Here is a 25,761-nt window from a genome sequence, read left to right as displayed (position 1 = left end):
GTGTGTGTGTGTCTGTGTGTGTGTCTGTGTGTGTGTCTCTGTGTGTGTATGCATGTGTGTGGTGTCTGTGTGTGTGTATGTGTGTGTCTGTGTCTGTGTGTGTGGTGTGTGTGGTGTGTATGTGTGTGTGTGTTGTGTGTATGTGTGTGTGGTGTGTGTGTGTGTGTGTTATAGGGTTACTACAAAGGGTTAAAAAAGCTTCGGAAGCCCAAGAGGCCACAGCTGGGAAACAGAGCTTCTCTGGGTCACAGGTTTGATTGACAGCAAAGCTGCAGACTTGACTCGAGCTTCAGAGGGTTAGGGTGGGGCCAGAGGACAAATGAGTGGACAGATGGACAGGGGTCCAGACAGGTAAACAGGACAATGTGCAGGCAGGTGGGCAGACGGGAGTTGAGTGGCCGCATCAACAGCGAGGACAGAGCAGAGCCAAAGTTCTGAGACAGGAGTTCTCTATCAGTCCTTGATACACACACCTTGGGGTCCTGGAGGGGTCAGATGAAAGGCCTGGTGGGGGGCATCACCATGCAGTGCCCAGTGTGCGCTCTTTACAAGGTAAGAGAGTTACATTCTTTCTTTGTCTGGAATGTCTGACAAGTTCTTGAACCTAGTCTCCCTGCTGTGGTTTTAAGACATCTGTCTGCCCCTACAGTCTTAATTCACTACAGTAATGGACGTACCCTTTCTACTCCCAAGAATAAATCATTTGTTATTCTGTGCTGCATGGAGCATGCTGGACAGATGGTGCCATTTGTGTGTCCTGTGTGCACAGTCATGCTCCACTCAAAATGGAGTCAAAAGCTGCTTTTAAATGGAGTCTCTCAGAGCAAGGCACAGTCTGAAAACCACTGTCTTATATAATCTAAGAGAGCACATCACAGACTGAGCTCAACAAAAGGACCTACTGAGACCATATGATTGCCTGTCTATTAGAGATAATCAAAAGGCTGTTGTTAAACCCATTAACTGTGACATGTTGCAGGAGATAACAGGGAGCTTCTGAGAACCTTGTTCTCTTCCAGTCTAAGCCGCTAAAGCCATGTGCAAGCATACCAACCTGGATGCCGAGAGTCAGGTCAAGCTGTCCTGGCTGTACTGTATGACCCAAGCCTCTCCAAATACTGGACAAAAGCTCCAGAAGCTGGTGAGGATCTCAGATCCTTTGTTCCTCTTTATTAGACATGGCCGTCAAGGTCCTTAATAACCACAGGGAGATTTCTAGAGCCAAGACAAACCTGAGGAGGAAAGAGATCAACAGCAAGCTCAGTTTATGCCACAGGTACCTGGTCTCTGCCTGTCTCAGGAAATCCTAGGGCTCCATCTAGCGGCCACATGACTCAGTCACAGGAACTAAAGCAGTGACCTCAGGACAAAGGACTCTTCTGTTATTGTGGCAGTGGGCCGGGACATTTCAGCCAGAAGTGCCAAAGCCACTGGGCTGTAAGCCTCATGGCGCTATGTCTGAAACCACACGAGGAGGGAATGTCCCTCTCTTTCTCGTGGTAGAAGGCCAGCCTCCATCTAAGGACCTCACATTTCAGTTAACCCTGCAAAAGGACACACACCCCTGATTTTGTTCTTAGGCTGAGGACTCCTGGAATTGGAGGACTGGCGGGCCTCTGAGGGCATAAGCCTCTCAAAGAAGTCTCTGTTTCTATGGATGAAACCCAGGTGTGGCAGGGGCCAAGATTAAATTCCTTATCAATATAGGATAAGGAATTAAAAATATTTCATTTATTATTTTTATTTTATGTGTATGAGTGTATTGCCTGCATGTATGTGAGAGCACCCGTGTCGTGCAATGCTGCGGAGGTCAGAAGAGGGCTTCGGATTCCTCTAGAACTGGAGTTAAGAACGGTTCGTAGCCGCCATGTGGGTGCTGGGAATTGAACCCAGGTCCTCTGCAAGAGCAGTCAGTGCTCTTAACTGCTGAGCCATCTCTCCAGCCCCCTGTGACCTCTATTTCGTCCAGGAACTCCACCCTGAAGTCTAGGCTAGGTCTATTCCTCAATACTCACTAACAGTCACTCCTGTCACAATGGTCCAATCGACACACTATCTTGGAGCAGATACTGTTCATTGCCTCCTGGTTCATAGTGTTAGGCTCTAAGGATGCTGTCTCCTGTATTTTTGTTCATTCAGACGCTCAGATCTTATTTTCACTCAAATGGCAGGACCCCTCACTGTGGCTGCCCAGCAGCTCACCTGGGCTGCCTATTCTCAGGAGTTTCAGAATGGCCCCCAGGTTTTCGGACAGGTCCCAGTCAAAGACATGTCCTCTCTTAATTTTTCCTCCTGAGAGTAACCTCCTTCAGTATGTAGATGACTTTCATGTACATCCCAGAAAAACCTGCTTCAGATCAAAACACTGTCCTAACAATTCAAAACCTGGCTTCATGTGAATAAAAGGTTTATCCTTTAAAGACCCAAGTAAGTCTCCCTTTAATAGGCTCAGTTCCTGGGACTTTATACAAACCCCAGCTACAAAGAGACTTTCCAGTGACCAAAAGGATCCCACTTTATCTATGGGAACTCTATTCACAAAACAGCTATTAAGCACTTTATTGTGCATGGCAAGATTTTTCTGAATCTGGAATCCCAGTGTGGCCTGATAGCTAACCCCTCTAGGAGGGCTCGCGGGAGATAGGAGAGATGCTGGGCTGGATCCAGAAATTCTTGTTTTGTCCTAAAATGGATACGTACCTCTGCCCGGCATCAGCCCCACTTGACCTTACAGAACCCCCTTTCTCTCTATATACATGAGTAAAAGAGGGTGCATGGCATCAAATTTCTGGGTCTTCCCAACACTTTACACTCAATAGCATGGGACTGACCTCAGGGCAATGGCTCTCTTGGTCAGGAAGACTTATTATTTTCTTCATCTTTGTCTTCTTTGAGTTATTTAAACTTATAATCACTCTTTTGAAGTCTTTGTAAGTTTTTCCAAGGCATTTTCATTAGGGGCCATTACTGTGGGACCTGTATTTTTGGAGGAAAAATGTCACTGTGTGTGTGTGTGTGTGTGTGTGCGCGCGCGTGCGTGCGTGCGTGCGTGCGTGTGTGTGTGTTTTATTACTGCACTGGGATTTGTACAAGCTGAGTTAGTCCCTTGGTTATGTCTTTACTTCCTTCCTTTGTTGAAGTCACTGACCTTCTTTCAGCAGAGGTGGTTACAGTGTTCAAAAGGGGGCTGATTCATAGCAGAGTTGAGATGTCATTTACTCTGTTACTTAGGGCTACAACTTCTTATCCCAGGTCTGTTTGTCAGATATAGTCTGGTGCTTACAGTGGCTTTGTGAAGGAGCTTGGAACAAGTTTCCCCTGGCAGAGTGGACTGGTCCTGGGTATCAAGGGCAGATAGGGCAACTGGAGGGTCCCAGTCAGGCAGCTGGCAGGGCTCTGATGAGACCTGAAGGAGGGATGGCCTTTGGTCTCTTGGGCCCCTGGGCAGCTGGAGAGTTCCTGTTGGGGAGGGGGCTAGGATCTGGTCCCAGGAAGACTTCTAACTTAACCCTGGGACAGAGTATGATGGCTTACTTCACCAGGTCCTTGAAATGCCCAGCCTGTAGGCCTTTAGACAGCAGGCACAGGAAGTGCCAGACTCTTCTCTCACAAATCTAGAGTTTACTCTACAACCTTGCCAAACTTTAAATCTCTACTTTGCTTTCAGACCCTAACCCCAGACCCCTCTACAACATCCTGTGTGGAGACAGTCTACCTTACCTGTAGGGCTGGACCAGATTTATAAGATTCTCCATTTTCCTAACCCGAGGCCACCTGGTTCACAGATGGTAGCCGTGTTACGGAGGCAGGACCTGGACTTTCAGGGTGTGCAATAGTGGGGCTTACAGAGGACATAGAATCTGGACCCGGAACAGTTTTCATCAAGCCACACATTGGGGGAGGGGAAAGCAGAGCTCTCCAATTCTAATTAAGCATCTCTCCATGGGAACAGAAATTCCTCTGACCTCAATCTATTTCTGGACCTTGTCCAATCTGGTGAATCCTATCTAAAAGGGCATCAAACTCCCATTCTGGGATAGTCCATCCAGCACAGGGAAACTATGCCAGGGAAGACTGGAAAACGGATTTCACCGACATGTCTCTAGAAAAGGTGCTGAAATATCTACTAGTTCTAGTGGATACCCTCACTGGTTCAAGTGGATAGAGGCATTCCCACTAAATACAGGACCACAGCAGTGACCACTGCCCTCAGAGAACACATTATTCCTCTCTTTGGGTCCCCCAGTCCCTATCATCTGATAATGGCTTGGCTTCCATTTCCAAAGTCACTCAGGGAGTAAGTGAAGGTCTCAAAATCAGGATCTTCATGTTGCTTGTCACTCTTAACCTTCTGGAGGGGCTGAGAGGGTTGTCTAACCTTTAAGTGGTCTTTCACACTTGAGACTCAGCAGTCCTCCTCCACCCTTCTCTCAGTCTGTTTTTAAGACCCCACAGTACTGGGACTGGAGAGATAGCTCACTGGTTAAGGGCACTGGCTGCTCTTGCAGAGAACCTGGGTTCAATTCCCAGCACCCTCATGGCAGTTAACAACCTTCCAAAACTCCAGTCCAGGGGAATCCAATGCCCTCTTCTGACCCCTGAGGGCATTGAATAACAGGTTCACCCATCCAGAGTTTAGAGTTAAGGGATTTGGTCCGTTCCTTCAAGGAGACTGTACCCCTGGTCTGAGATCATCACTTACTGAGAGTCTTCATCCCTGGGCTGCCGTGCTGGACGTAGAGTGGCTTCTTGCCTTCATAACCACCAGTGTCAGACATCGTTCCTGAAGCTTTTGTTTTCCTCCTACTCCCATTCCCAGGCTCTGCAGCTGCTCCCCTGTCTCCATCTCCTGAAGAACCACAATGTAATCAGACTCAAGTACCCAACCCTTGCCTTTGTGTGCCCTTAACCTATGGGAATTTCTACTTTTAGAAACTGGCAGCATTTGTCCCCTCTCTCCGTTGGCATGGACTCAATTAACAATCTCCCTCCATATGAATTTCCAACAGAACCCCCATCTTACCCGTCCTTCCAACACACTCATGGCCAAATATAAACACAAATCTTGCTTCTTTACATCGCCCTTGTCCGCTGAGTGCATGGCGTTAGCAGCTGTTGACCTCCTAAGACGTGTCCCCTTAGTAGTAAAGGCCGCAAGGAGGTCTGTTCCTGTGGGTTCCCCCATCATGCAACTACACCCTCCTGTTAGACAGGACGTGTCTGCCTCTCAAACAGCTCCAATGCCAAGACAATATACAATTCCAAGTCAGGTCTCAGGCATGTGCTCTCTGCACACCTGACAAAACACTAAACAAAACTCTCAATTTGATGAAGCCAGATTCAAGGAAGGAAAGTTTGTTTTGGTTCACAGTTTGAAGATGCAGTTCACCATGGAGGGATGGCCTGGAAGGAGAGGGTGAGGTGGCTGGTTACAAGGAGTCTTCAGGCAGGGAGAAGAGTGAGGTGTGTGCTAGTGCCCTGCTTATTCTCTGCCTTTTCTTCAGCCTGAGACACCAGCCCTTGGAATCCTACCAGTCACGCTGAGGGGTGGATCTTCCAACCTTGGTTAAACCAATCTAGAAATGTCCCCAGGGACACACTCAGAGGTTCGTCTCCTAGATAATTCTAGATCTATCACGTTGATAGTCAAGATTTTAACCATCAAAGCGAGGACTAGACCACATCTCAGTCACCCTTGATGTCCTTCATTACCAGATTGATCTCTTACCTCGCTGTATCTCCACCATCACTATGCCCTTGACATACTTATGGAAGACCCAGGGGGTAGATGTCCGGCCTGAGAGAAGAATGCTGCCTCCGCATTAGTTAACTGGGGATAGCATCAGATGGAGCTAAGAAATTAAGAGACTAGACATCCAATTTAACAGAGATCCTTCAAGGGATGGCCATTTTGAAAGGCATGCAGCTGTGTTCCTGGTTACTGCCTCTCCTGGGCTCACTCACTCACATAACTCTCCTTTCAGCCTTCGTTTATTTAACCTCCTGGTATGTTTGTTATCTTCCAAACACCAGATGTGGTGTCTCAGGACTATCAGCTATCACCATTGACATTGGTGCTTATCTGACCCCAATGAGAACTTCTGAACCTCCACACAATGTCACAGTCCAGCCTCCAGCCTCTGATGACAGTCACTTCCCCCACCTCCTACAACCTTGTGATGCCTCAGTAATGCCAACTAATGGTACCCAATGCCTCTTCTCTGCTGTAAAGACTCCAGAAGATGACCTTCGTCCCTCACCAATGATTTGCTGATTTGCAAGTGGGGAAGAACTGTCAAAAACAAAGGCAAAAAAAAAAAAATTCCCACACTTAAACAACCAGGCCCTGACTTCTTGGAGCCTGACATCAGTGACGTGTGATGCCATACAAATACTAAGATCCTAGAGTTTATTGGCCCATGGTGACTAATCTCAAATGGTCAATCTCATGAAAGATACCTGGGACTGTAAAATTTACCACTTAATACAGTGAGATGCCCAGTTATCTGTCTAGATAGAGACCCCACACAAATGACACATGAAATAAGACCAAGGAACTTCCTTTAACTCTCATAAAAGAATTCCCATTCCTCCTCAGGGGTGAGTCTTGGTCTCTTTTAAATCTATTTTCTTTAACAATTTTTTTTTCTTAAAAAATCTTTTCTGGGCTGGACAGATGGCTCAACAGTTAAGAACACTGGCTGCTCTTGCAGAAGATCCAGGTTCAAATCCCGGTACCTACATAGTGGCTAACAACCATCTGTAACTCCAGTTCTAGGGGATCTGATGTCCTCTTCTGAGCTCCACAGGCACTGCACGACACAGGTGCACTTACATACATGCAGGCAATACACTCATACACATAAAAAATGAAAATACATCTTTTCTACATTCGCTCTGGTTTGTTAAATGTTTTTAGCCACGTGTCTTTGATTTGTACTGTAGTTGCTCAAGGACAGTAAATGCATTGATTTATGTCCTTCCTTTTAAAAAATGTTTCATTATGTTTATTTGTGTGTGTATGTCATGATGCACATGTGGAGATCAGAAGGACAACTTTTAGGAGTCAGTTCTTTGCATCATGTGGGTTCTGGGGATCAAACTAAGGTCTCTAGTCATAGAGGAAGGGCTGTAACATGCTGAGACATATCTCTGGGCTCCTGTGATTTTCTGTTTTCAGACTATAAACCATTCATGTGCCAGGCATGGTGGCACACGCCTTTTATCACAGCACTTAGGAGGCAGAGGCAGGCAGAATGCTGTGAGATCAAGGCCAGTCTGGTCTACATAGTGAGTTCCAGGCCAGCGGGGGCTACAAGGAGACCCTGTCTCAAACAACTGATTCATCTAAACACTTCCATGGTGTTCTGTCATTTGAGGCAAGCTCCCTCTGCCCAACCCAAGAGGTAATCAAGTCATGTGTTATGGTCATGGGGCTAATTTAGAGCAAATTGACTGGCTCGTGATCCATCATGGCCCACCCTCCTTTACTTAGCTAGGAGCCAACTCTTGGATCAATGTCAAGTAGAACAAAAACGTGGGTGATGAAGGGAGATGAAGATTAGTCCAAGATAATTTGACTCTGGACCAGTAACATTCCAATGCTCCAACCACCACAGGTGTTCTACTCAGTCAGCCGTGTAGTTTCAGGAGCTGCAGTGTTCTAGGACCTTCATTTCACAGTGCCAAGAACAGAGAGGTGCTCAAGCCATGAATACACTGTTTTATGAAGGTTTAGTGCCAGGAATAAAGTTTACATCGATATTTTGGATATATTATCATCAACATTACAATATATTACAATCAATTTAATCCCATTGATTTTTTATGCAAATGCCAGAATATTTAAAATTACAACTGTACCTCACATTTTATGTGTATTTGACATCTGCTTCTGCAGACTGTGTCTTTGTTCAAAGAAACATGTTGACAAAAGCATAACTCTCCCCTCAAAGGGAATAAGACGTTATTCCGGAGCCAAATGTGAGTGACCATGGCCCAGGAACACAGATTCAGATTACCCCAAATGCCATGTTCCGCATGATAACAGTTACATTTTTATAGTAATGACAAAGAAAAGTCATAAATCAAGACACTTTTCAAATACGTTGGAGGAGACATTCAATAGGCTGGTCGCAGCAAAGCGAGGGGTTTTTTACTATAGGTCTCAGATGCTATCTGATGACAGTCTTAGCTTTTTGATTGGTGAGACCTGGTGGTCTGCTAATACATCTTAAAAGGTTTTTATCTGTTAGTCATAGGATGTTAGATCAGAAACAAAGGTGGACAAGGACTGGCTGTTTAGGGGGCTAGATATGACCAGAGACAAATGGTAATTAGGCTCTGGACCTGCAACATTCTAAACTCTCCACATTTATGGAAATTCTAATCGTTTGATCAGCTTTGCAGGAGAAAGTCCAGTTTGAAGACCGAAGGTTTTTTCTGGTGACTTTTATTCACAAACAAGAATCAGAAAAGCAACTGGAAATTTAAAAATAACTATCATTTTACTTCCATTTGTTAACACATTCCTATACGTAACTCATAACATTATAGAGGGGATAAACGCAGGGTCCTTAGCCCAGCGCAGGGCGGCCCACACCTGCAATTTTCGCTCTCGGGAGCTGAGGCAGGAGGATTGCCACGAACTCGAAGCCCGCCTGAGCGACCAGCAGGTCTCGGAAAAACAAAACACAAAACCCAACAAAAAAAACCCACCCAACGGCAGCCGGTCCTGCCGCTCTGGCTTCGCCCAGCCTCCGGTTTGTGCGCTCTCCTGTCACTCAGGGCGCCGAGGGGCGGGGACTGGGACACTGTCCAATAGGAGCTGTATCCCGGGGAAGGGGCGGGCCTTCACGGTCCGCGGGGCTTTGTCTGCGGCCGCCATCTTGATTCTCGGTCCCATCTCAAAGCTCCGAGGTCGTGAGTCCGGGGCCTGTCGGCTGCAGGCGCTATGGTGAGTGTGGCCGGGGACCGAGAACCGGCGGGAACCGGCCGGCGCGGGCCCTCGTGCCCTTCGGTGGTGCGGTGTGCAGATGCTGCGGGACTGAGCTGTGCGCACTGTCGGTCTCGGTCCCGGCCGTGCTGGAGACTCCAGGGTCTGTCCTCACCGCCTCCCTCTTCCAGTCCTGACTCAGCTGCTGTGTGTGTGACGTCACCTGTCTGCCATGGTGTCTATGATGTCACCTGTCTGGTGCCTGGGATGTCACCTGTGTGGTGTGCTGGTGTCTATGACGTCACCTGTCTGGGGTTTATGATGTCACCTGTGTGGTGTCTGGGATGTCACCTGTCTGGTGTCTGGGATGTCACGTGTCTGGTATCTAGGATGTCACCTGTCTGGTGTCTGGGATGTCACCTGTGTGGTGTGCTGGTGTCTAGGATGTCACCCAGGTCCTGTGTGGAGCATCCTGAGGTGTGGGGTGAGGTGTGAGGAGTGATGGAGCCCCAGGCTGAGGCGTGTCCTGACCTTCCCTCATTGTGAAGGCATTCCAGTGTTTCTGTGTGTCGGCCTCTGTCCGTAGTGCAGTGAACATGGGAGCTCAGCCATCCCTTTTCCATATCCATAGTCTTTGGGACACCTGCTTCCAAAGTCTGTAACCCAGATGATCCTCCAGCCTCAGCCACCACCAGAGTGCTGAGATAACAGGCAGGAGCCCCCATGCCCGGGGAAGCACGTGCACATCCACTCTGGTCTAGGCAGCTTTATCCAGGCCTTTAGCTCTTAAAGCCTGGAAGTTTCGAACAGGATTCCTCCAAGGGAAGATGTCAACGTTGGGACTCTGCCTGTGCAAGCTCCTTGCAGGAGGAGTTGGTAGACCTAGAGTTGTTGGTGGGGTAAAGCTGCCTGGCAGGGCTCTAGAGGTGCAGTGTTCCCTCTTAGGGTGCCAGATGTCTGTTGCTCCTTTGGCTGTATTCATTCCCCAATGCAGGTTCACAGAGCCCAGCTGTCAGAAATTAATTCCTTCCACAGAGAAACTGAACCCCTGGAGTTTGTCACTCCATGCCCTGACCCTGAGGGATGACAGCTGTTTGATCCACTTGGAGGAAGCACTTGGGAGTGGTTATGATCATAAACCTTCACTGTGTTCAGTGGACTTGAGACAGCTCATTTAGGACTGTCAGGGGGCTTGAAATGAGTAGATATCTATCCAGTGTGTCCATGGTGGAGTCAGGAGCACCCTGCTGTATTTCCAACATCACCTCCCCTGGCATCGGCCTTTGGTTTTGCCCTGGGGACAAAATGTAGGGTCTCCTTGATTTGGGGCATGTGCTCTGTCACTAACTATGCCCCAACCCAACATCTGCTCTTCTTTTATTGATTTGGGGCATGTGCTCTATCATGTGCCCTTTTATTAGGTAGTTTAACTCATTCACAATTAAATTTTTATATGGTTAGATTTATATAGGCCTTTCTGTTAATTTAACCATAGAAACGTTTCTCACATCCACACCCATATGGGTCATCTGGATTTTGTGTTGTGATTCCTTGATCTATTTATTTATTTATTGATTGATTGATTGATTGATTGATTGATTTTTTTGAGACAGGGTCTCCCAGCTGGCCTGGAACTCGCTATGTAAACCAGGCTGGCCTTGAACTCAGAGATCCACCTACCTCTGCCTCCCAAGTGCTGGGATTAAAGGCATGTGCTACCATACCCAGCTGATTCCTTGATCTTTTTTAAAAAATGTTTTATTTTTATGTGTATGGGTGTTTTGCCTGCATGTATGTAAGTGCACTCATGTTGTGCAGTGCCTGCAGAGAGGCCAAGAGAGGGCAGTGGATCCTGGAACTGGAGTTATGGATGGTTGTTAGCTGCCATGTGGGTGCTGGGAACTGAACCTTGGGTCCTTTACAAGAACAGCCAGTGCTCTTAACCTGAGCCATCTCTCTAGCCCCTCGTCAATCTTTCTTATTGCAGTGTTAGAGTTTCACAATGTATAGCAGTTTTAGAGAATGATAGTCACTGCCATTTCCTTTATAATGCAGAAGCTTCTTGTCTGTGTGTGTGTGTGTGTGTGTGTGTGTGTGTGTGTGTGTTTATGTGTTTATTTTGGTTCCATCCATTAAAAACTAAGCATGTTGAGTTGGTGTTTGTTTATTTTTTGAGCAGGGTCTCACAGAGCTCAGGCTGGCCTCAAACGTACTTTGTAGCCAGAGTGATCTTGAACAGCTACTGGTCCTTCGGCCTTCGCCTCCCAAATGCTGGAGTACAGGTGTACACCACCATGCCCTGCCATGCCTGACATGTTGAAATTTTGATTACAGATTAATCTAGAGGAAAATGGTTATCTTTGTAACTAGTTTTTTTGTCTGAATGCACGATTTTATTGTCTTTTTATGTGCCTTGTTAAGTTTTGTTTTTTCAGGGGCTGGCCAGTGAATTGGTTCAGTAGGTAAAGGTGCTTGTTGGAAAATCTGATACCCGAGTTCAATCCCCAGTACTCACATGATAGAACTGACTCCTGAAAGTTGTCCTCTGATCTTAACATGTGTGGTGTGTGTATAATATGCGTATATACCCCCAAATAAGTAAATAAATGTAATAAAGTATTTTGAAACATGGTTTCACACTATTGTCCAGACCTCTAACCCTTGTTAGCATGGTACACATTGCAGGGTTTTTAAGGGTGTGCCTTTGGCAGAATAGTGTCATGCCTGTTCCACAGCTGCAGTTTCTCCAGATGGACATGGACTTAAGCTTCATTGTCAGCTCATGCCGGTTCAAGTCCATGTCTTGGTCAGTGCTGTTATTTTTGTCTTTCTGGTGTGATTTTATTTTCCATCTCTAATGTCTTCTTTTTCAAAGTGTATTGCCTGCATGTATGTGAGTGCACCCATGTCGTGCAATGCAGTGGAAGTCAGAAGAGGGCTTTGGATTCCCTAGAACTGGAGTTAAGGACGGTTCATAGCCGCCATGTGGGTGCTGGGAATCGAACCCGGGTCCTCTGCAAGAGCAGTCAGTGCTGTTCACCACTGAGCTGTCTCTCCAGCCCCTAAATATTTTGTTATTTTTATTTCATGTGTATGAGTGTATTGCCTGCATGTATGTAAGTGTACCTGTGTTGTGCAATGTCTGTGAGTGCCAGAAGAGGTTGTCAGGTCCTCTGGAACTGGAGTTAACTGATTGTTAACAGTCATGTGGGCTCTGGGAACTGAACCTGGGTCCACTTGCAAAAGCAGCCAGTGCTCTTAACCGCTGAGCCATCCCTCCAGCCCCTAGATTTTGTTTTAAATCTATGGATGCTTTGAATAGTGTGACATGGGTTTTTTGTTTAAATTTTGAGGCAGAGGCTTACTCTGTAGCCCAGGCTGGCCAGGAGCTCACTGTGCAGCCCACACTGGCCTCACCGTATGGCAGTGCTCCTGTTCCAATCTTTAAGTGCTGTAGTTATAGGCGTGAGCCACCAAGCCCAGGGTACTTTTTTCTTAATACCTATTAATTTGACCCTTCAACATTAGCTGAAAAGTAAAATAAGCTTAAAATGTCTGTGCATCACCTGCCATGTCAGCGGACCTACACACATCTTATACTATCTCCATAACTTCACAAAGTATGAGTGATTGATCATCTTGATTGTCAACTTGATTGGGCTGACCGTTGCCTAGATTAATAAAGTGCACCCCTGGCTGTGTGAGGGCCTTCCAGAAATGACTGCATTGCAGCGACCCCAGCCCAATGACTAGATTAGTCCTTCATGGAGCTGTGGTACTCTGGTTTTACTGGGTGGTGCTGACAAGGTAGGAATTGGGGCATAGTTGTAGGAAGTTGTGGCCATGGGCATCAAAGGGCCTGTGCACTTATTCACAGAGGTTGTTGACTTTCCATTTTAAATCCGTTTCCTCTAACTTTGCCAAAAATCTCAACTAGAACCGGACAGAGACTGGTTAGTAGAACAAGTCCAAATCCTGCTTCTTTAACTGGTTCTGCTGCTGTAATTTGTCCCACACGTCCCACATTTAAACTGGTATTACTGACATGTCCACTTAGGACTGTGTCATACGTAAGAAACTTTTCAGAATGTTAGTAGCACTTCATCACTCTCATGACTGCCTGTGGATGTCACGTGTGCTGTGAGAGCCGCGCTTGGCAGAGCTTTGTAATCTTTAACAGCTTTGCAGTATTTTCGGGTATTTCAGCACTTGTTCTCTTACATAACGATGACAATTTTAGGATGTAAAGCAAAAGCCTTGACTGGAATCACTCACTCAGGATTGAATGTGTAACGCTCACAGGACTCACTCACAGGATGCTGGTGGTTCCACGTGCCACTGCACTGGGTCTAGTCTAAATGCAGCTCTCAGTCCCCCACATGCTGTCTTTAAAACTGTGATTTTCAGAGGAACTTGCAGCAGGACAGCATGAAGGGCTCTGTGAATCTACTCCCCAGCCAGTCTGCCGAAACCGGAAGACAAAGCAGAAGCTACAAAAAGAGGCTGGTCACTTCCAGTCACTGGAAATGGCCCCAGCGGCATAGAACCCGAAAACACAGGGCACCAGTAAAGGTAAACATGAAACTATAAAACATCACCATCTTTATTCTCTTAGCTTGTCTAGAAACCAATGGTATGAAATCATGTTTACAACATGCCCTTTTCCCAAACATGATTTATTGTATCAGTACAATTAAAAATCCACCTAAGGGTTGCCAAGATGTCTCAGTGGGTAAAGGTGTTTGCCACTAAGCCTGAGGACCTGAGTTCAGTCTCTGGGACCTGCAAGTTGTCCTCTGTCCTCCATAAGTGTGCTGTGCCATAAGTGCATGTGTGCACACATACACACGTGCACATATGCACGTACACACGCACACACACAATTGAGAAAAATCTACCTTTTGTGATAAAAAATTCAACAGTGTAGGAATAGAAGGGAGCGTTGTACTTAAGTCACACTTGATAAAATCAGTATTTTTATTTCCCAAGATTAGAAAAGTTATGCCCATTCTCATGCATCTGTTCATTACTGTCCTAAAGGTGCTGGCTAGGACCCTTGGCAACAGAAATAAGTAAAAGGCACGTAGAGTGGAAGAGACCTGGAACATAGCTACTTGGAGATATCAGGATGCTAAAAAGAGAAATAAAAAAGTTGAGGGCTGGAGAGATGCTCAGTGGTTAAGAGCACTAACTGCTGTTGCAGAAGACCTGGGTTTGATTCTCAGCACCCACATGGCGGCTATGAACCGTCCTTAACTTCAGTTCCAGGGGAATCCGAAGCCCTCTTCTGACCTCTGCAGCATTGCACAACATGGGTGCACTTACATACAGGCAGGCAATACACTCAAATACATAAAATAAAAATATTTTTAAAAAGGTTGAACAAAGTAACAGATAAAAATAAAAAATAAGGTCTGGGGCCAGGTGTGGTGGCACACGCCTTTAATCCCAGCACTTGGGAGGCAGAGGCAGGTGGATCTCTGTGAGTTCGAGGTCAGCCTTGTCTACATAGCAAGTTCCAGGTCAGCTGCGGCTACAGGAGGGAGACCCTGTCTCAAAAAAACCAAAAAAAAAAGGTCTGGAGAGATGGCTCAGTGGTTAAGAACACTGGCTGTTCTTGCAGAAGGCCTGGGTTCAAATCCCAGCACTCACATGGCAGCTAACAAGCATCTATAACTCCAGTTCCAGGGGATCCGACAGCCCCTTCTGTCCTCCGTGGGCATTGTACAACACAGGTGCACTTACCTACATTCAGGCAATACACGCATACACACAAAATATTTAAAAAATAAGACCAACTGTTTCTGTGCACAAAGAACAATCCCAAAATGAAGTTAAGCAATTCCAGTGATTATACCAAAGCAGAGTTAACCAGCTGAACATTGAAAACCAGAACATACAGTTTGTTTTGGTGGGTCGTCTACCATCTCTTAGCCTCCTCCCCTGGCTCCAAGTCTTTACTTTATCGAGGGAGGTAATTTTGTCCTTTACATTATTACGATGTGCTCAGGATGAGGTCTACACATTCAGTTGTGTATTTCTGTCTTCATTTCACAGATAGGAGAATAAAGTTCCACAGAGAGGCAATGGCAGTCCACACCCTAAAAGTGGAACACCAGGTTCTGATCTGACTGTGCCCTGCCCACTGGCCTGATTTAAAGGACCCCACAAACTGCACCAGTGGATATTTATAGGAGGACCTGGGGTCCAGGACTCTAAAGGAGGAGGCTAGGGATTCTACAGTATGAGGGAAGAATATGCGGTTATCCTGTGGCACAAACACACACACTTTCTCTCATACACACACACTCACACACACATTTACAATATTATTTGGTTAGCCAAGGCAAGTGGAGGATTATAAACCTGATATTTGAGTTTAACTGCAGGAAGGTATTTAACTTTTCATCAGAGTTAGGAATGGCAGTGCTGTGGAAGGGCTCACATGGTGAGGCCTACCCTAAGGCCACATGTAACTGTGTTAGGAAGTAGGGCTAAAGGTAACTACGATTAAATAAGACTCATTCCTGATCTCAGGACTAATGGCCTTTCAAAGAGGAGGGGGAGACATGTCTCTTCCACTGTACAGTGTGAGGCCATTAAAAAAGCTACATCTGTAAGTCTGTAGAGAGGCCTTGTCCGAGTGTCAGCTGATGCCTCGATCTGCTGTTTAATCATCCAGGCTGTGGCCTGTGTTACGGAAGCCCCAGAGGAACACAAGAAGGGACCTGGATTTGGGAGAGTGGAAAAGTAACTAATCACACCTTATTTCTGCTTCTTTAATTGTCCGTAAAAATGTTGAAATCTCTTCGCTCACGTCTATGAATTTTATGCTTCCGTTGGAATATTGTCAACGTACTTTATTAACTACAGAGAATCCATGTGTTATACAAAATTGACTGCTCAGCTTCTGTTTCACACCCTAACCCGTCTCTTTCTTCAGATACTTGTATGCTGTTGCTAAACGTGTGGCTAGAGTTTGGTTTGGTTTGGTTTGGTTTGGTTTTGTAGTAGGTGATCTGAACAGAAAACTGGGATCCCAAGGCTCGCAGGGAACAATTTATTGTACCGGTACTGTCTGCAGGAGAGGCATTTCTCTAAAGCAGGGCCCTGCACAAAGGAAAGCTTGGCCTTTTATGGGCCACGTGCAGTTCAGTTTGTCTCCTGTATATGGACACACATATCCTGATTGGGTGCTCTGAGCCACAGGGTCATGGCAGGCAGAACTGTGTGTGTGCACTCAGGTACAGGCCTTTGTTTCTCTTTCTTTGTTCTTTGGGGCAGGAACTTATTGCCACTGTTTGGTTTGATTATTTTTTAGTGCTTTTGTGATATGAATGCTCTCATAAGTGGAGATCATAATTTTTAAAATTTATGAGTATTTTGCCTTGCATGTATGTAAATGCACCCGTGCATGCAATCCCCACGGAGGCCAGAAAAGGGTGTCGGATCCCCTGGAACTAGAGTTACAGATAGTTGTTAGCCACCATTTGGGTGCTGGGAACTGAACCCATGTCCTCTGCAAGAGGAGCCTGTTAACTGTTGAGCCATTCTCTAGCCCCCCTAAAAATTTAAGGGTTTTGTTTTGCTTTTTGTCTTTTTGAGACAGGGTCTCCCTGTAGCCCCAGCTGCCCTGGAACTCGCTATGTAGACCAGGCTGGCCTCAAACTCACCAAGATCTGCCTGTCTCTGCCTCTTAAGTCTGGGAGAATTTAAGTTTTTATACCTGTAATTTATCAATTCTTCCTGTTTGAAACTTTTCAGGAGATTATCAGGTATTTTTGAGTTATAAATCATAAGCAAATCCTAGTTCTCATATTTTTTTCTTCTTTTGAGCTTCTTATTCAGTGCTAAACACTTTTAGAGATGGACCTTCCTTGTTGATATTGTTGGTTTGACACAGAGTAGGAGAATGCTACGTAGTTAAATGCACTTAGTGTTGAACTTCTCCTAGTTCCCAGGAAAGATACTTGGGATCTCTCTTGGTTCCCATAGTCACGGGATGCTAGTGTCTCCGCAGACTCTGTTTCTGGTTCTCGTGACGCCACTTCACTTACTTTGGTGGCTTCAGCTATCACCAAGGCTCTGCTCCTTCCAAAATCTTAATCTTCCTGTAAAAACTCTCTCTCTACTCCCCCCTCCCCCAGTAGCCCCACCAGGCCTGGGACTTGCTATGGAGACCAGGCTTGCTTCCATCTCAGAGATCTGTCTGCTTCTGCCTCGGGAGTGCTGGGATTAAAGGCGTGCGCCACCATGCCCAGCTTGCTTATTTGTTCTTGAGACGGTCTCAGGTAGCCCAGTCTGTCCTCCGACTCACTGTGTAGTTGAGGATGACTCTGATCTATGTTCTTAATGCTCTGTCTCTTAGTAGAGGTAATTGTCACCCTGGTTCCTCCCCTTATCTTTCCCCATTCTCCTTTCCTGACTTCAAAATGCAAAGCTTGGATTTAGGAGATAAATTTAAGAGTTACATAAATGTACTTTAGAGGTAATCTACTAGTAACAGTGACCACACAAAGTGTAAGTTGTTGGAATTAGGTTAAGTTTTTAATGCAAAAATCACTGGATTATCAGTTACCTGAAGATGTCGCGTTGCCATTTCGCACTGTCCAGGAGCAGCGTCTGACCTCGAGGTCCGTCGGCCTGTGTCCTTTGTGCTCTTGCACCTTGCTTTCTGTTGCTGTACATTCATAAGAACGCATTCATGTGCATGATCTGAGTGTTTCTCCTTTCAGTGAAGCATAACCTGCGGCTACAGAGCGGCCTTCGTGCTGTTCTACGCTGAACATGTGTCTTTATTATTTCAAGGGTGTAGGTACGCATAAGTCTTCAGACTAGATTATCAAGTTTTTTTGAAACAGAATTTTAAATTTCATTCCTCCTCCACCTCCTCGTCATGTTCTCCCACTTTTCGTGTGTAGTGTTGCAGATTGAAACGGCCTTGTGCATGTTTTACCCTGAGCTCTATAATTTTTCCATTGCTAGGAATGGGAAATTCTATAGTAGTATTCTTTTGACTTACTGAATTAGTGCAGAGCCAAGGTACTAGTGATTTTTTTTCTCCCATGATACAGAATATAAACCAAGATATGTTGTATTTGAAACACTCACAAAGAATAACAAATTCCATAATCCTGTTTCTGACCCGAGGCTGGGCTTGGGCTGAGGAGAAATGTCTCGTTTCAGGAGTTGGTGTCGTTTGAGGATGTGTCTGTGGACTTCAGCTGGGAGGAGTGGCAGGACCTGGATGATGCTCAGAGGACGCTGTACAGGGACGTGATGCTGGAGACCTACAGCAGCCTGGTGTCCCTGGGTGAGTGACTGTCCCCAAGGACATTCCAAGTAATATGAAAGTTCTTTCTCTGTTGGTAGAACAATAACCATTTCTGAGATTCAGTGGTCATTATAGACACACATAAAATAAATCATTAACTGGAAATGCCCCCACAGACCTCTCAGAGCTTAGATGATTCCAGATGTAATCAGGTTGACAACCAAGAATAACCACCACAGGCCGATCTAGTGATGATGAATTCCTTCAGATTTTGCTGTTTTAGAAAGTCTAATTCTCCCCAACTTCTGAAAGTTAACTTTTCTGAGTATAGTAGTCTAGGCTGAAAAGTTTTTCAGAATGTTTACTCCATCAGCCTGTTGTGTCCTCACCTGGCTTTCTGTTGAAAACTCTGGTGTTCTTTTAATGCTTATTTTTGTTTTGACAGTTTGGTTATAGATTCTATGACTCAGACCTCTTTTGGTCAAATTTATTAGGGATCTGCTGAGCTTCTCAGGTTTGAATGTCTGTATATTTCTCATGATACACAATTTTTTGCTATTTATCCCAATGAATAATTGATTTGGATTTAATATTTTGATTCATTTATTTTTATGTGTATGAGTGTTTCGCATGCATTTATGTAAGTGCCCATATGCATTCAGTGCCCTTGGAGGTCAGAAGAGGGCATCAGATCCCCTGGAACTGGAGTTCCACGTGGTTGTTAGCCACTCTGTGGGGGCTGGGAAGCAAACCCAGGTCCTCTGCAAGAGCGTCCAGTGCTCTTAACCGCTGAGCATCTCTTTAGCCCCTTATTCTTTAAATTCTGTGTGTGTGTAGTATATGGTGTATGCATGTGTGTGAATGTTTGTATACCCATGTGTGAACATTCAGAGGCCAGAGAACAATGTTGGCTGTCTTCCTCTAACTCCTTACCTTATTCTCTTGAGACAAAGTCTCTTACTGAACCTGAAACTCACCGTTTCATCTGGGCTGGCTGGCCAGTGAGGTCCTGGGATTCCATTGTCTCTGTACCACATTGTTTAGTTTTTGAGACAGGGTTTCACCATGTAGCTCAGGCTCACCTAGAATTTGCTATATAGCCCAGGCTGGACTCCTGAAAGCTGGGATTACAACACCAATCACGCAAATGTTTAAACCAAAAGCCTTAAAGACAGTCTTCATTTAAAAAAAAAAATGTTTTTACATTTTAAATTCAGATCACATTATTCTAAACTTTATTCTTCTGCCTGATCAGTTCTGCTGTTGAGGCTTTCAGGGTTTTTTGTTTTGCTTTTAAGTTTCATTGCGTTTTTAGCTATAAAATTTTAGGTTGCTCTACAACAATTTTTAAAACTGCTTTTGGTCTGTGTGTGCCCATGTGTGTGCTAGGGCACTCACAGAGAGGCCACGAACTTGTGAGACTTGGTTCTCTCCTTTGAAACGTGGGTCCCAGGGGTGGAACTCAGGTCATAAGGCTTGGTGACAGGGCCTTTCCCTACTGAGCCATCTCACCTGCTGGATTGCTTCATTTCAGTGCTGTATCTCATGAATTCTCTTATTTCCCATTATCTTTCTTACTGAATTTTATTTTGTCTCGAGTTTTCTTACCATCATTCTTTAGGTTTCTTGTTCCAAATTATGCATTACTTTATATTTTCTGTATTTATTCTTTATTTATTTATTTTTTTGGTCTTTTTGAGACAGGGTCTCCCTGTAGCCCCAGCTGGCCTGGAACTCACTATGTAGACCAGGCTGGCCATGAACTCACAGAGATCTGCCTGCCTCTGCCTCCCAAGTGCTGGGATTAAAGGTGTGCGCCACCATGCCCAGCCATATTAGACTGTACTTTCAGGGATCATTTCTATAGTATATTACTTTATTTTCATGCTAGGGATCAATTTAGGGCCTCATACACACTAGGACACTGCTCTGTCACTGAACTCTATTACCAGCACTGTTTTCACTTTTTACTTTGAACAGGGTCTTATTAAGCTGCCCAGACTTGAGCTCATATTCTTCTTCCTCACAGCCATCTGGGCTCACAGGCCTGAACTGCCAGGGCCAGCTTTTACTTCTTCCTCAGGTTACTACTTATAAAGATGAATAAACATTCCAGGCCATAAAGAACATGAGTATAAACTTCTCACAGATGTTCAGATTGAACTGCTCATCACCCAGTTCCAAAATCTGTTGTCTTTTGTTAGTGCACGTGACATGCATTTTGGCAGATATCTGACATTGTTTTTCATTAACAGGTCATTGCATTACCAAACCTGAGGTGATCTTCAAGTTGGAGCAGGGAACTGGGCCATGGAGAGCAGAAAACGTCCCAAACCAGAGCCTGCCAGGTCAGTGAATGCACCCTGGACAGGGAGCCAGGATGAGTAAACTCCACCAGACACTGGCCATGTTGAGCTGTTCTCACTGGTTCCACATGTCCTCGTCTTGGTAACAGCTGGTGTCGTACATCAGATAGGTACTGTCTACAGTCTGCAGGGAGGGTCATACATGTAAGCACTTCCTGTGTACAGTCTGCAGGGAGGGTCATACATGTGAACACCTCCTGTGTACAGTCTGCAGGGAGGGTCATGCATGTGAACACCTCCTGCGTACAGTCTGCAGGGAGGGTCATACATGTGAACATGTCCTGTGTACAGTCTGCAGGGAGAGTCATGCATGTGAACACGTCCTGTGTACAGTCTGCAGGGAGGGTCATACATGTGAACACGTCCTGTGTACAGTCTGCAGGGAGGGTCATACATGTGAACACGTCCTGTGTACAGTCTGCAGGGAGGGTCATACATGTGAACACGTCCTGTGTACAGTCTGCAGGGAGAGTCATGCATGTGAACACGTCCTGTGTACAGTCTGCACGGAGGTTCATACATGTGAACACGTCCTGTGTACAGTCTGCAGGGAGGCTCATGCATGTAAACACGTCCTGTGTACAGTCTGCAGGGAGGCTCATGCATGTGAACACGTCCTGTGTACCGTCTGCACGGAGGTCTCTTACATGCAAGTCATTCTTCTGTGTTTTGCTCTGCTGCATATTCCCCTGAGCTCCAATCTCAGCAGCTGTGTGGCGCTTTCTGGATGGTCTCGGTGGTTGGTTAGCTGCTCTGTCTCACTTCTCAGGTGTTCTTTTTGCCAGTTCATAGCCTGTCCCTCCCATCCTGCCCTTTGTGCCTATGTTGGCTCTTTTAGCACATGGTATTTGGTAACCTCCTAGGCACCGAACTTTTAAAAGAGATATGTAAATAATAATAAAACAAGTGCATCTCCACATGAAGAGCTTATGTTTTGTTGAAATACAAATGAAACACTTCATATTTGGTAGTTAGACTAAGAGCCTTAAAGAATGTTTTATCACAAAAAGAAGTTTCCTTTGGGAAAAGTCTAAAGGGAGGGCAATTTTAAGGCGATTATTACTCAGTTTAGTCTTGAGATTACTTTTTTCCAAATTTGGTATACATAATATATAAGTGGGCATGAAGCCTAGAGTTGAGTGACCATGATATTAGTAGATAACAAGATTTGGAAACTGGTTGCTTAATGAAAATAGTTAAAAATAGTTATTCAGGCGTTTACCAAAAGGATTGATTAGAAAATCAGAAAAGAGACCCAGAATCAAGTCTTATTCCCACAGAATCAGAATTCATGAAAGTGAGGAATACTCAGCATGTCCAGATCACCCAGGATGGAGAGGGGTGGTCTTAGGCTTGACAGGACAGTTCGGTCTTTGGTGTTACAGGAGTAAGTGAACCAAGGACTTCATGTGGAAAGGCTCATATTTCTGTGTGAAAGGAGTTTGTTGTTAACATTCATTCTTCTCTGTGGAAAGAATTTGAAGACAATAGATTTGTATAGAAGACTCCATTTATAATGTAGCAGACAGCTAAATACAAAACAAAAGCTTCTGGAAACAGGTACCAAGTAGGGGTGCATGTACCTTAATCTGGGTAAAAAATGCCAACTTTCTAAACCTCACCAGCATCCATAAAAGCATATTTCAGAGAATGATGGGCACAGCTTAGTTTTCTGAACAAAATCCTTTAGCCCAGCAGGGAGCTGGACTGGAGCTTCCTGAACTTGTTATACTTCTGAGAAGCATAAAATAGATTTTGACTAGGAATTTGGAGGGATAGAATTAGCTGCCTTCTACCCGTAGAGAAAAATGAAAACCAAATACCCATTGATCAGTCCTTTCTCAGTCTAAACTATATCTCTGCTCATGTGAAAGACAAACCATTTGTGCCTACCTCCTACAAGTAGCTAACTGGTGAAAACCTTGCCATTACAATCCAAAAGAGAAGGAAATTAGGGTTAGTTATTAAAAAAGAACTAGCGTAAAGGGACAGAGAGCACAAATAGCAGAACATGAACGTCTTGAAACCTACAGCTAGGTGGTAGGCAAATATTTTATTAGATTTCTCCTTGTGTTTCAAAGGAATAAAACATCTTAAACCAATGAAATAACTTGATTTTACATCATAAAGTCTAATTTTTTGACTCATTAGGGGCAAAATCCATGCATCAATATTATTGTTTTAAAGTCCTAAGTAGTGAGAATGAGAAGGCAGTTTCACCTTTGTGCTGTAATATGAATTTGGCTGTTTCTGTTTTCTTTTAGATGTCCAGAAAGTAAATGAACAGAAAGAAACCAGCCAGGACAATGAGGAGAGACATTCTTGGCACCTTGTAGTCACCAACAGGAACACATCAACTGAGGAGAAATTTGAATTGGGAAAAATATTTAATATGAGCTCTAAACATGTTTCAAGCCTGACTGTAAAGAATGGAAATTCCTCAGGAATGTGGCCTCTAGCACATAATGTATGGCAGAATGTGCTTCTCCCTAATGGACCTGATGACATGCAGGCTGGAGAGGAACTTGGTTGTTCTATAACTAACAAGTCCCCCACACATCTGGAGCTTCTTAGTTTGCATCACAAAGTTCCAAGTACTCAGCAGCATTTTCAAGGTTGTGGGCAAGGAGAAGCCTGTAGCACAAGGGCATTATGGACACATAAGAGGGTTCACATGACACATACTTCCAATAAATTCAGTGAGTATGGGAAAGTCCCTGATATGGTAGCTCTTAATGCCCAAGAGATGACTCAGGTAAGGGAAGAGATTTTTGAATGTAGTATGTGTAGGAAGATGTTCCGTACAAAGTCTGAGCTCACTAAACATATGAAAATACACAAAGGACAGAAATATTACGAATGTAGTGATTGTGAGAGACCTTTCATTAAGAAATCATACCATACAAAACAACAGAGAATACATACAGGAGGAAGGTCATATAGATGTAATCAATGTGAGAAATTTTTGTATCAGAACACACAGCACAGTGTGCCTCTGAGACTCTGTAGAGGAGCAAAACCCTATGAAATTTACCAATCTGAAAGAAACTTTAACCAGAAGCAAAACCTCAGCAGGTATCAGAGAACCCACACAGGTTATAAACCCTATGGATGTAATATGTGTGGAAAATCATTTTACCGGAAGTCACACCTTATCAGGCACCAGAGAATTCATACAGGTGAGAAACCCTATGGATGTAAAGAATGTAGGAAAACGTTTTACCATAAGTCATCCCTTACTATACATCAGAGAACTCACACAGGTGAGAAGCCCTATGAATGTAAAAAATGTAAGAAAACTTTCTACTGTAACTCAGACCTAAATGTACATCAGAGAACTCACACGGGTGAGAAACCGTATACATGTGAAGAATGTAGAAAGACTTTCTACTCCAAGTCACACCTCATCATTCATCAGAAAATTCACACGGGTGACAAACCATATGAATGTGAAGAGTGTCAGAAAACATTCAATCGTAAGTCAAACCTCTCTGTGCATCTGAAAACACACAGAGGTGAGAAACCTTATGAATGTAATGTATGTGGAAAAACCTTTCACCGCAAGTCACACCTCAGCATGCATCAGGGTACTCACACTGGTGAGAAACCCTATGAATGTAAAGAATGTGGGAAAGCCTTCTACCAGAAGTCCAGTCTCAGCAGGCATCAGAGAAATCACACAGGTGACAGACCGTACGCTTGTGAAGACTGCAGGAAAACGTTCCTTCACAAGTCGTCTCTCACAATCCATCAAAGAAGCCACACAGGTTATAAACCATACTCATGTGAAGAATGTAGGAAAGCTTTCTACAGTAAGTCACACCTCACTGTACATCGGAGAACTCACACGGGTGAGAAGCCCTATGAGTGCCAGAAATGTAAAAAGGCCTTTCACCAGAAGTCATACCTCAACAGACATCAGGTAACTCATGAAACTGAGAAACGGTTTGAATGCCAAGAATGTAGGAAAACTTTCTACCATAAGTCATCCCTCATTGTACATCAGAAAACGCACATGAGGGAACCCCTATAATAAATGTTGGAAGCTGTTTTAGCAGAATTCAGCATCACCAGGCACCAGACAGTTCATACACAGGAGACAGTCCAAAAATATAATGAATGTGAGCAATGTTTTGTGAGAAGGCATACCTTATCAGGCATTAAGAAACTCCTACAGAAAAACTGTATAGCACAGGTTGCCTGCCTTTGGGACACTGCTTCCATTATGTGGTCTATGTGTCAGACCATGTAACAGCTCTACAGTAGTATGTACATTTATGAGATAATCATTACTTGGCTCATACAAACATTTTTAAGTTTTTCCCCATGAATTCTCATGGACTCTAGACCTGAAGAAAACATGACCTGTAAGGTAGGCTTGGCAGCGATTGGTAGATGGCTATTGACTTAATACAAATGTAACTTATAGAGCAGAGAGTCCCATCATTATCCCCAAATATTCCTTTTTAGTTTATGTAAGGAATGCTTTCTTGACTCATTGTGCATGATGTTTTGATTACAATGCAAACCCTCCATAGCTTATCACTTCTTAAACTTTATAAGGGAACTTATCCTTTAACATTCCAAAATTTTCACACAAAGGAAACCTGTGCAAAAAAATTGAGAATGTCTTGTCAGACAGGGACATTTCATTGAACACTAAATAAACTAGATGTTGATAAATTGATGTGTGAAAGCTTTCAGCAAAATTTTGGTTTGTTTCAGAAGTTTGTAATGAAGGAAAACTATGTTTCTGTTGTTTGAATATTAATTTTCACATGGAAATACCAAGACTGTGTGCAATATTGCCTGCCAGAGTGCATTGGTGTCTGGGAACATCTGTGGTGGTTAAAATTGGAGTTTGGGAGCTGGTATTAGCAAGGGGCCAGGCATGGTTTTTTTTTTTTTGTTTTTTTGTTTTTTTTAAAGCTTTGTTTTTATTTTTTATATTTGGTGTGTGTATGCCATGTGTGTGCAGGTGCCTGTGGAAGCCAGAAGAGGGCATGAGTCCCTGGAGCTGGAGTTACAGGTGGTTGTGAGCCACCTGATGTGGATGCTAAGAACAGAACTCAGCCTCTGGGAGAGTAGCAAATGCTTTCAATCACTGACCCACCTCTTCAGCCCCCAGGCATGCTTTTTAAACAGCCTGAATTGCACAGAACATTTCCGTGTATTTACATACTTGA

The 25,761-nt window shown here is 44.5% G+C and overlaps 1 protein-coding gene and 1 pseudogene across 2 annotated transcripts; both read left to right on the top strand.

The window, feature by feature from the left end:
* Nucleotides 1-8,845: 8,845 nt before the first annotated feature.
* Nucleotides 8,846-25,487, top strand: LOC103729046 (zinc finger protein 39). Of its 2 annotated transcripts, XM_008827016.3 has the most exons (5): nt 8,846-8,956; nt 13,343-13,507; nt 18,122-18,248; nt 20,465-20,557; nt 22,840-25,487. In XM_008827016.3, the coding sequence occupies exons 1-5, from the start codon at nt 8,954-8,956 to the stop codon at nt 24,606-24,608; spliced, it is 2,157 nt and encodes a 718-aa protein (XP_008825238.1). In that variant the 5' UTR covers nt 8,846-8,953; the 3' UTR covers nt 24,609-25,487. The 2 variants fall into 2 exon arrangements, with proteins under 2 accessions (XP_008825238.1, XP_008825237.1); XM_008827015.3 differs by lacking the exon at nt 13,343-13,507 and having other exon boundaries at nt 8,862-8,956; nt 22,840-25,486.
* Nucleotides 20,046-20,116, top strand: LOC115069261 (annotated as a pseudogene).
* Nucleotides 25,488-25,761: the final 274 nt, after the last annotated feature.

Source organism: Nannospalax galili, unplaced genomic scaffold (assembly GCF_000622305.1).
Source record: "Nannospalax galili isolate Female #2095 unplaced genomic scaffold, S.galili_v1.0 scaffold1812, whole genome shotgun sequence".
Lineage (NCBI taxonomy): Eukaryota > Metazoa > Chordata > Mammalia > Rodentia > Spalacidae > Nannospalax > Nannospalax galili.
Note: the sequence above shows the minus strand (reverse complement) of the source record. Positions and strands in the feature narration are given on the sequence as shown.